At 34.4% G+C, this 11,894-nt stretch overlaps 1 protein-coding gene across 1 annotated transcript; it reads left to right on the forward strand.

The window, feature by feature from the left end:
- Nucleotides 1-2,794: 2,794 nt before the first annotated feature.
- Nucleotides 2,795-11,646, forward strand: LOC111057923 (UDP-glucose 4-epimerase; the record flags this gene model as incomplete). The annotated part of the gene is given in 4 exon segments (XM_039444834.1): nt 2,795-2,908; nt 8,103-8,282; nt 9,571-9,751; nt 11,467-11,646. Coding segments are annotated over 4 exon segments (655 nt in total), but the record flags the coding sequence as incomplete, so codon positions are not given.
- Between the last annotated feature and the right edge of the window lie 248 nt (nt 11,647-11,894).

An 11,894-nucleotide genomic window follows, 5' to 3' on the forward strand; every position in this document is an offset into this window, starting at 1 on the left:
ATCAGCTGTTTACCGGCTTGATTTCATGGATGTAAAACAGCTGAAATTGAATTACTATGACAAAAAAATAGAATGGACCTCCGATACGCACTCCTATTACACTAGAGGTAGAGACAACTTTTCTATTCAGCAGCATAGCAGGAAGCTTTTTGAGGGTAAGCCTAGTTATTCAAGATGCAAATTTTATAATAAGCTCCCTATACATTTAACGCATGCATGCACCAGCACTCCTATTAATAGATTTAAAGCCGACCTTCAAAAATATCTGACTGACAAAGCCTACTACACAGTGCTGCAGTATTTGGAGGATCCTTGAGGGAATTAGTCGATTTTAGTAGGCTATATTTATATTTGTATTAATTTGAAGACGTTCAACTGTGTGCGTAACAAAATAGTAAGTGCACTGTGTTGGATGAATTGAATATCTATCTATTTATATTTTTGTTGCCATCTCAGAAAAATTACAATGTTTCCTGCTTTCATGTAATTGCTCATACAAATAAATAATTCATTCTGCAAAATAATCTGTGATTCAGTTTCTCTGAAATGTATGTTTTATAGAAAACATTAATTAAATAGAATATAGCCCCTAATTCTAATGTACAAAATTTCAATGTTGCATGAGAAGAATTGTCAGTTATAGAATTTTTAAGAAAATATACTCATGAACTCAAAAAAATTACCATACTTGAAATAGAATTATATTCGGTAATAGTTCCGGCCCCTGAACCCTTGAACGCTGGAACAGTGCAGGTAGAAGTGGGATTCTCTCTCTCTCTCTCTCTCTCTCTTCACGGTCAAGTGCTGAAGGGAAGGGTATCCTCGATACCCTGTTTGAGAATGTACATCTAAAGGGCACGCCACACCAAGCTCGCTACCGCGGCGGTAGCGAAGTTTTAAAAATCGCTAGCCATGTATTCAGGTTGAGCGCGCCACACCGAGCTCGCTACCGCGGCGGTAGTACGGCGCACTACCACCTACGACCGCCTGCTAGGCGATTCAACAAAAGTTCGCTGAGAGGTAGTACGGCGGACAAAGCGAGCTCAGTGTGGCGCGCTCAACCTGAATACATGGCAGGCGATTCGAAGAGGTAGCGCAGTGCTGAGTGCTGTAGTCACGCCCTCCCCCCACTACTAGACTCACTACTCGGAGACTACCGCTAGCGGACGTTTTTCGGTGTGGCGTGCTCAGCCGAGAAAACTACCACCAGCGGTACTACCTCGGCGGTACTGGCGAGCTTGGTGTGGCGAGTCCTTAAAGGTCCATACTTCACAGTTTCATTGAAAACATTACAGTAATATTTCAATATTCGCTTATTTCATCATATCTCCTTGCTGAATATTATTGTAAAACTCTTCAGTCTGTATATGATTCATCATGTTATTCCACTCTCACTGGTTATTATTTTTAACGCTAAAACGTAAGTTGAATTTTGTTTTGTTAAACACAGGAATAAAGGAATCTGAATATGAATCTATGAACGAGAACTCTTACTTTTCCTAAATAAGCATAGAATAAAAACATCGGTTTCATCGGTTGAAAGCGAGAAGTAGAGAGCAGACTCGCAAGACCAGAGGGCTCTACGGCCTCCACTTTGCAAAATGAAACAATAGTTCTCCCAAGTGGATTTAGTTTGCTCTCTAGCACGTAAAAAATTAACAAACTGGGGCCTATTGCATGAGAAAATACAAACTAATAATATTAGTCGTCAGCTGGTGATTAGAATAGAAAACTACTAGAACAGTGGTCGCCAAACAGTCGATCGCGAGCTACCGGTAGCTCGTGGGGTAGTTTTTGGTAGCTCACAGAAATGCTTGTGTTGTCAACCATGCATTGAGAAACATGACTACAAAATTTTGTATTTCTCAAAAATATGAAGTTAAATGATTTAAATTTGTAGCTTCAAGGGAAAGATAAGGACATCGGTGGAATGATTTGAACTGTAAAATCGTTTTCCAAAGAGCTTGAGATGTGGGAAAAGAATGTTGTCCAGTTTGAATATAAAAACTTTTCCAGTCTGAAGAAAATAAATGACGAGAAAAATCCTTCACAGCACCTCAGCAATAACCAATAATACAGTTCAGACTTGAGACAACAGTTTGATCAACGACTTCAAGATTTTAAAAGCATATCGAATATGGTACAATTCGTCAACTCTCCTTCTGTAGAGATCGATGCAGAAGTATTGCAGCTTGTGTTGTAAAAACTTTTGGTGGAGATCAGGCTTCAGTTGAAATGGAGTTTGTGAATTTTTAAAATGATCTTGTCTCTCAGATCACTTTCTACAACTGGAAATATTTGGCCTCAAATCCCCAAAGAAAAATATCCAATTATTATTCAAGTTGCATTGAGGTTGAAAGCTATGCTCAGCTCTACCTACTTGTGTGAATCATCTTTTTCAAGTATAAAATTCATAAAAAATCGATATAGGAACATTTTTGGGACAACTGCATCAGAATGGCGGCTACAACGTACACTCCAAACATTATGAAAATACTTGATCGCCAAAAAGAGTTTCTCTGCTCTCATTGAAATGTACATTTCAACTTTTGTTATACTTTTTGCTATGAGATAAGTTGATTTCAACACTAGAAATGTATCTTTATAGGGAATAAAAGATACTTTGTTTATTCTAATATTCGTTGGTAGCTCACTAGAAGATTTATAAATGCTATTCTAGCTCACAGGCTCATAAGTTTAGCGACCACTGTACTAGAACATTAGCGTGTATATTCTCATGCAACAGGGCCCTGAATACAATTTCTTCATGAATCTAATTAATCATCTTTTGCAGCACAAGATAGACTGCGTTATACACTTTGCGGCGTTGAAAGCAGTTGGAGAATCATGCCAAGAACCACTCAAGTATTACAGCAACAATGTCACGGGATCTATCACCTTGTTGAAGGTTAGTTTTCAATCATTTCCTCCATCATACAGTCAATTTATTTTGAGTTTGGTTTGTATTACATACAGTAAGATAAGGTATGCGAAGCGTATTAGCAGATACAAATTCTGCTATACACAATTAGAAATATTCTATTCATTATGAACCAATTTTTCAATACAGTACAATGCAACTCTTTCATTATCTAGATTGCCTGTCTAATACAATAGGTACTTCCTTTACTAAGTAGAGACAAAGAGAGAAGATAGCACAATGCTTTCTTCTCTATCTTATTGTCTAGATAGTCCTTCCTAATAAGTCTGCGACTCATGTATCATCATCAGAAAAAACAAAAGTAGCATTGTTTTCCGTTATTCGTTACATTGATTTGTAACCGATGATATGATACTGGTATCAGTGTCCTATTTTGTAATAGTATATTTCGCACCTAGGGCCGAAAATGAGACTTTTCCGGCTCGAAATAGGTCTTCAATCTAATACAAGGCCGCGTCCTACGATATTGCAACGTCGCAGTGTAGGCCTAGCATCTAATACATGATTGGTGGAAAAGATTTAAAAAAATACCAGCTGATCTTTTTCACCAATCATGTATTAGATTGTAGGCCTACACTGCGACGTTGCAACATCGTAGGCCGCGGCCTTGTATTAGAGGTGGCTATGGTATAAGCCAACTCTTTATTTTATCACAGATATGGTTAACAACTGCAAGAGATAGGAGTGTGGAACAGGATAGTTGTGAAACTATGATAGAGCCAGAAATGTCTCAAACACAAACAAAATGTTGAAACAACAGAACTGAAAGTTTTCAACCTTATCATTCTACCTCCATTTAGAGAGGCTTTTGTTTGAGCCGAATGAAATCTTCTATCTTCTATATATAATTATATAAAAGTGAATGTGTTTGTGTGTTTGTTCCCTATGACTTGAAAAATACTTGATATAACGGCATGGAACTTTGGGAATATGTTGTGTGAATATTGGGGATGGTTTCTGACCAGAAATTTTAATAGGGTGGCTAATAATGATTTATTATTATCCATTTTTTATTATTTATTAGCCTAATCCATTTTACAGACCTATGTTTTCGAAATTGTAGATATTACTACCAATTGATTGAGAAGAATATGTTTTGGGAATAATGAATGCTGCATGACTAAGCACATAGGAAGTCCGTATTCAGATGTAAATGAAAATATTAATTGTCAGATACATTTCATGATTCACCAAATAAAGTAAAGTGTGACATGAGATACATTTACTTTTTGGCGGTACGAAGTTCGCCAGGTAAGCTATTATATAAGCTTTATTATTAATAGTCAACGGTGAAAAAAGACATGCTCAATCACCAGGAATACTATAAATTCTATGAAGGACCAGTTAGCCATTAATTTTGAGTAGTTCAATCACTTCCATTATGGACACTGAATACATTATGGACAATCAATGCGTATGAAATTTATTAGCTACAAAATAAAAAACTTTGATTGAAGTGACCCCGACTACTACAATTATGAATAACCATTTAGATCAAATATAAGAAATTGCTCACATCTCTCATCAACTCGTACTTTTTGTTCACAAAATATTAGTTACCGTATATTGAATGAACTCACGGCTACGTAGTACTATACTCAAGTTTGTCTTTTTCTGGCCGTGCTACAAATAAATGTAGGTTTATGTTTGACAACTCGATTTTGTAATCTTGTTGTCTATTAAGAAATTTTTCAATGTGATTTTTGTTTGCAATAATATTTGAATTTGAGAAGAGAATTATCAACAAACTCCTAACCAAAGAACAATTACAACATATGTTAAAATATCATGTGTCAATTATCTCAGTTTCACATGGCGTTCACTTTACCATGTTCATAACCTTACTTAATAGGATCCTTTTTCATCCTTTGAAACCCTTAGAGGCAAAATATTTGAAAATCCGTTCTTAGTGCGCGTCTAGCATGTTTGAAGAATATTTGTGCAAAGTTTTAAGTCTGTAGGCCAATTAGTTTGAGCTGTAGTGTGATTTTACCTCAACATTTTCGAAAAATGCCCTCTCCTGAACCCCCCTGTGCTCCTGATCGAAATTTTTCTGCATGGATCTAATTTTTTTGTAGTTTGTGCTGTGGTGTGATTTCAGTCTGTTGGGGCTTAGCCTTTTATAGATATAGAGATGAGAGAGAGAGAATAATTGTTTATTAAGCACTTCCGAAAGCAAAAGTGGAAGGTGATAGCTCTAGCAAATCTGAGGTAATCTGAATATCAGGAAATTGTCCAAGTATTTTTATTTTTTATTCTGATTTGTCTAAATAACCTAAAAGATTATGTTCAATTATGTGGGAGGTTGAGTTTATACTTTTTTATTCTTTCAAATGACAATAAGATGATATTATAAATGTTTTAATTATTATTGAATGATAAACACAAAATTTTGAAAAGTTTTTTGATCAGCTGTTTTAGCACACTTGAAATTTGGCCAATCTGAATGTCAACGTCAACAATGCTTGTTGTCAACTTCGGAAGTTTAGGTTAGAAGTTCTATCCTACTCTGAAAATCGGATTTGAATAGTTTATAATGTATATCTTATCTGTATTTTATTCATCCAAATAAAATGATAGTATATTATTGCGGAATACTTTATTCAATTCTAGAAGCATAAACTGATTCCGTTTCATAAACTATTTTTGAAAACGTTCAGCACCATGGATATTGCCCAAGTAGTTCCAAAATTATCCACCAGGTTTCGTGATAAACTCAGTACTATGAGGTTCGAGGTTAGATTCTATTATACTCTGAAAATTGAATTTGAATAGTTTATAATATCGTATTTGTATTTCATTCATCCAAATAAAATGATAGTGTCTTATTGCAAAATACTTTATTCTATTCTAGAAGCATAAACTGATTCCGTTTCATAAACTATTTTGTAAACACGTTCACATCAAATCAGAATCAGCTGACTTCAAGGTTATTTTACAGCCCTAGGGCCGTAAAAATTTTACCGGCCTGGTCAGAAAACAATCACTTTCGGCCTCCATATGATGCACGAAAACCTGCTCATTACATCCAAGTGGGGCGAAATAGTATATTTCGCACCTAGGGCCGAAAATGAGACTTTTCTGGCTCGAAATCGGTTTTCAAGTCCGAGGCCGTAGGCCGAGGACTAGAAAAGATTGAGAGCCAGAAACACATTTTTGCCCATGGTGAGAACGTTATTTTTCGCCACACAGAAAAATAAACAATATAAATATGAGAATAATTTATTGTTTATTAGGCACTTCCGAAAGCAAAGGAAGGTCATAGCTCTTGCAAATCTGAGGTAATCTGAATATCAGGAAATTGTCCAAGTATTTTTATTTTTTATTCTGATTTGTCTAAATAACCTAAAAGATTATGTTCAATTATGTGGGAGGTTGAGTTTATACTTTTTTATTCTTTCAAATGACAATAAGATGATATCATAAATTTTTTAATTATTATTGAATAATAAACACAAAATTTTGAAAAGTTTATTGATCAGCTGTTTTAGCACACTTGAAATTTGGCCAATCTGAATGTCAACGTCAACAATGCTTGTTGTCAACTTCGGAAGTTTAGGTTAGAAGTTCTATCCTACTCTGAAAATCGGATTTGAATAGTTTATAATGTATATCTTATCTGTATTTCATTCATCCAAATAAAATGATAGTATATTATTGCAGAATACTTTATTCAATTCTACAAGCATAAACTGATTCCTTTTCATAATCTATTTTTGAAAACGTTCAGCACCATGGATATTGCCCAAGTAGTTCCAAAATTATCCACCAGGTTTCGTGATAAACTCAGTACTATGAGGTTCGAGGTTAGATTCTATTGTGCTCTGAAAATTGAATTTGAATAGTTTATAATATCATATTTGTATTTCATTCATCCAAATAAAATGATAGTATCTTATTGCAAAATACTTTATTCAATTCTAGAAGCATAAACTGATTCCGTTTCATAAACTATTTTGTAAACACGTTCACATCAAATCAGATCAAAAGTTGCTTTTCGCCCCACTTGGATGTAATGAGCTGGTTCTCGTGCGTCATATGGAGGCCGAAAATGATTGTTTTCTGACCAGGCCGGTAAAAGTTTTACGGCCCTAGGGCTGTAAAATAACCTTGAAGTCAGCTGATTCTGATTTGATGTGAACGTGTTTACAAAATAGTTTATGAAATGGAATCAGTTTATGCCTCTAGAATTGAATAGGTATTCTGCAATAAGATACTATCATTTTATTTGGATGAATAAAATACAGATAAGATATATATTATAAAGTATTCAAATTCGATTTTCAGAGTAGGATAGAACTTCTAACCTAAACTTAACCTAAACAAGCATTGTTGACGTTGACATTCAGATTGGCCAAATTTCAAGTGTGCTAAAACAGCTGATCAAAAAACTTTTCATTATTTGTGTTTATTATTCAAGAATCAAAACATTTATAATAATATCATCTTATTGTCATTTGGAAGAATAAAAAGTATAAACTCAACCTCTTACATAATTGAACATAATCTTTTAGGTTATTTAGACAAATGAGAATAAAAAATAAAAATACTTTGACAATTTCCTGATATTCAGATTACCTCAGATTTGCTAGAGCTATGACCTTCCTGTTTTGCTTTCAGAAGTGCCTAATAAACAATAATTATTCTCATATTTATATTGTTTATTTTTCTGTTTGGCGAAAAATAACGTTCTCACCATGGGCAAAAATGTTTTTCCGGCTCTCAATCTTTTCTAGTCCTCGGCCTACGGCCTCGGACTCAAAAACCGATTTCGAGCCGGAAAAGTCTAATTTTCGGCCCTAGGTGCGAAATATACTATGACATTTTATCTCTTGTATGAAATAAAATATCAATTTATATTATAAAATGATAGTATTTCGTGTAAATGATCGTGTAGTGATGAACGTTACTACACTAAGGGCCGTTTGCACAATGCCAGTTTAAACTAAATTTCATCTTAAACTGGATTGAATCTATATCAAGTATCGTTTGTTATAATGTGATTCATTTTGAGTTTAAGCCAACAGCTGATTGAATACAGTTTGAGCTTTCACTGTGCAAACGGCCCTTAGATATAAGTCGTATTTTATTTCAAAAGCATGGATGTCATATAATAAGTGTATATTATTTTCAAAATGTAATGATTTTTATTCTATGTAAGGTGATGAAAGAGAAGAATGTGACGAAATTGGTGTTTTCTTCATCATCTACCGTCTATGGAAATCCTGAATATCTACCTATATGTGAAAAACATCCAACTGGACGAAGCTGTACAAATCCTTATGGCAAATCGAAATACTTTGTTGAAGAAATTCTCAGAGATTTGGTGACTTCTGACAAGGTAAGCTGGATTAGTACAAACTATCGTCAACCCAGGTTTAGATTTTCTGGATGAGTCTGGTATTATTTTTCTGGATTTGTCTTCATAAATAAATAAATGTCAACCACCTGTACTCGCGCACAAGATACAAACTTTGATTGTAGGATTAATTCGAATAAAATAGAAATTCTCTTATTATAACGATTCAAATCTTATGATTGAATACAATAGATTCAAATCTATATATTGAAATCTATAATCTGATATTGAATCATAGATTCAAATCTATGATTGTAGGATTAATTCGAATAAAATAGAAATTCTCTTATTATATCGATTCAAATCTTTTCATTATTATTAAAAGGATGATATCAACATGAGTTTTTTTTCTTGTCCGTATGATATGGGTAAAAGTATTCAATCCACTTGAAAGAGGCTTTATCACTCAGCATTTTCAGGACAAGGCTCAAAGGCTAGTTGATAACTTTGTGTCTCTATAGTTGGCAATCCCTAATTAACTGATTAAATGTCAATAATCTATGGGATATTGGGCGAATAAAACCTGTTTGTAAGAGAAAACAATGTATAAAACTTCTCTATATCGTTGACTTTCAAGTATAATTTCCATTTTCCCACAATTTATTGATTATTGTAGTTATAAAGGGTTAAGCTGTAACTGATATATTTATTAGTTTTTAAATTTTATATTAAAGTATTAGTTTTTATATGAATGTTATATTTTTATGTTGAATGTATAGGAAATTTGGTTTGTGGATTGCCTATGATAAAATTGGTTAAATAAAAGTGGATGAATTTAGATGTTTTAATGTAGAGATGACAAAATTGAACTGAGAAAATATAAAATAAACTGATACAATTAATAATTAATAAATAAAGTAATGCAAGTTGAAAACAGGTTGTTAATCACAGGTGGCAAATATCACATGATTCGCCACAAATGTACTTGCTTGCTGATGTAAAGCATGTGACAAATAATAAAATGAATTATTCATTTATTTGTTGATATAATTACAAATCATATGAATATGATTATGAATTAGTATTATCCTTATGAATGGAATAAGTGTGTGGGTGATCGATGAGATGATCAAACGTCCATGCCTACCGGCGGATTCGAACCCACAACCTGATAGCCACGCCATAGCCGTCTCAACTAGTAACCAGACCGGCAATTCTAACCACAAAAGTTGTACTGTTTATGGTGAATCTGTGTGTTTTATGACTTTGTTTTTGTGTTGCATGTTTTATGTACCAAAGGATGAATTATATGGGACAAATGGCTTTTCAGGCGATGAATGTGATCTCACTGCGTTATTTCAATCCAGTCGGAGCTCATTGTTCTGGCGAAATCGGTGAAGATCCGACGGGGGCACCCAACAATCTGATGCCCTATGTTGCACAAGTGGCCATTGGCAGGAGAAAAGAACTGCTCGTCTTTGGCAACGATTATGATACCCCTGATGGAACAGGTATTCAAATCATTTTACAAATCACTTTCAAACCTCTCAATATTGCAAAGCTACCCATCTCTCAACTATATAAAAAAATATAGGGCCGGTTTCCGAGCTCGGGATTTAGCTAAGTCCTACACTTTAAACTCGTCTAGAAACATAATTTTCGCCTGCAAAAGGCCCTTTCCCGTCCATGTAACGTAAGAAACTATTACAATATTAAAAAAGTTCGTAATATACTTGGATTGTTTTCCTTAAACTATCCTGTAGCATCCCACTATACAGTCTAGAGTTATTGAATCTATGTAATTTGTAACATAAATAAATATAGTGTGAGAATAATATATTTTGCGAATTATACTGTAATTATATTTACATTATGGGCCGGTTTCCGAGCTCGGGATTTAGCCAAGTCCTAGACTTTAAACAGCTGGAGTCAGAAAATTGGTTTTCCAAAACGGGGCGTAGTCGCAGTCATTGCGTCATAGTCACGTTTGAATTAAATTTCGAAAAACTAGAAAATTGAACACAAAATAAAATAAAGAGAAAATAGTGTAAAGTTTCAGCTATTTTGAACTATTTAGGAATGTCTAATTTCGCCAAGAAAAAACGTTTCCAATTATAGAAATGAGAAAATAAAAACTACGACTACTGTTATAAAAGCTGCGATTACGCCCCGTTTTGGAAAGCCAATTTTCTGACTCCAGCTGTTTAAAGTCTAGGACTTGGCTAAATCCCGAGCTCGGAAACCGGCCCATAATGTAAATATAATTACAGTATAATTCGCAAAATATATTATTCTCACACTCTATTTATTTATGTTACAAATTACATCGATTCAATAACTCTAGACTGTATAGTGGGATGCTACAGGATAGTTTAAGGAAAACAATCCAAGTATATAACGAACTTTTTTCATATTGTAATAGTTTCTTACGTTACATGGACGGGAAGGGGCCTTTTGCAGGCGAAAATTATGTTTCTAGACGAGGCGTTAACCGAGACTAGAATTTCATTCAAGCACTGCAAAAGACATTCACGTCCAAGTAACATACACTATTTTTTGTCATAATCTAAAGAAGAATAATTGAGAAATAGAAAACATTACCTGCTTGTGCTGAAGTTACTACATGCATTCTAACATAACCTAGTTTACAAATTCCGAATCAGGAATTTTGTGTAAGTTGACCTGGAGCGCTGAAGGTGGTTTTTTTGTAGCAGTTTTGCTGTTCCTATTTCGGAACTAAGAAACATACTCGACTGTAAAGAAAATATATGGTTTCATTACAGTAGAGTATGCTGTAATGAGAATCATATCTTTATTTGTTCTGCAAACAGCTGTTTACCGGCTTGATTTCATGCATGGGAAAAAGCTGAGATTGAATGACTATGACAAAAATGTTTTTACAATTTACTCTATGCATGCCATGCCGACCACACGGGTATAATATCGATTAATTATATTCGATACTCTGGATTTACTATCTCTATAGTGAGGTCCAGGTTATAATGGCAGTATTTGATAAAAATTTTCAAGTAGTTTTCAAAGTTTATTCTCTTCAAACAGTAGTTTTAGTAATTTTCTAATATGAATAGTATTTGAGTCTTATTGTTATGTTAAGGAAGCATATTTGGACAATCAACTGTAGTTTTCGTTGTAAAATTTTGAATAAATAAGTAATATACTCTAGATCTAGATCATAATATATAACTCTGAGATGTTTCGCAAACAGGTGTTCGAGATTACATCCATATAATGGATTTGGCTGAAGGACATGTTGTTGCTCTTGAGAATATTCTGCAGACATCTTCTGTGCATCGATTCAATGTGTTCAATTTGGGTACTGGAAGAGGCTACTCCGTTTTAGAGGTAAGAATTTCCAAAACAAAAGTTAACCTCTGTTGCATACTGGGTGAATTCTATACCAACTTTATTCTATCAAATGATTGGCAAAGTTAGAGTCAGTTTTCCCTTTCTTTAATGAATTGATGTGTTCTTTAATTCTGTCTTTGAATTTTCTCCCAGTTTGGCCTAAGTAGTGGTGTTTTGAGAGAGCTGCCTATCCAATAGAAATCGAGGGGTGTGGCCTCCCCCTCCACCCCCCCTGCCCTAGTCCGCCATTTTGGCCCCGCCCCCAGCCAATAGGAAGCGAGGGGCGTG

Source organism: Nilaparvata lugens, unplaced genomic scaffold, assembly GCF_014356525.2.
Source record: "Nilaparvata lugens isolate BPH unplaced genomic scaffold, ASM1435652v1 scaffold5628, whole genome shotgun sequence".
Taxonomy (NCBI): domain Eukaryota; kingdom Metazoa; phylum Arthropoda; class Insecta; order Hemiptera; family Delphacidae; genus Nilaparvata; species Nilaparvata lugens.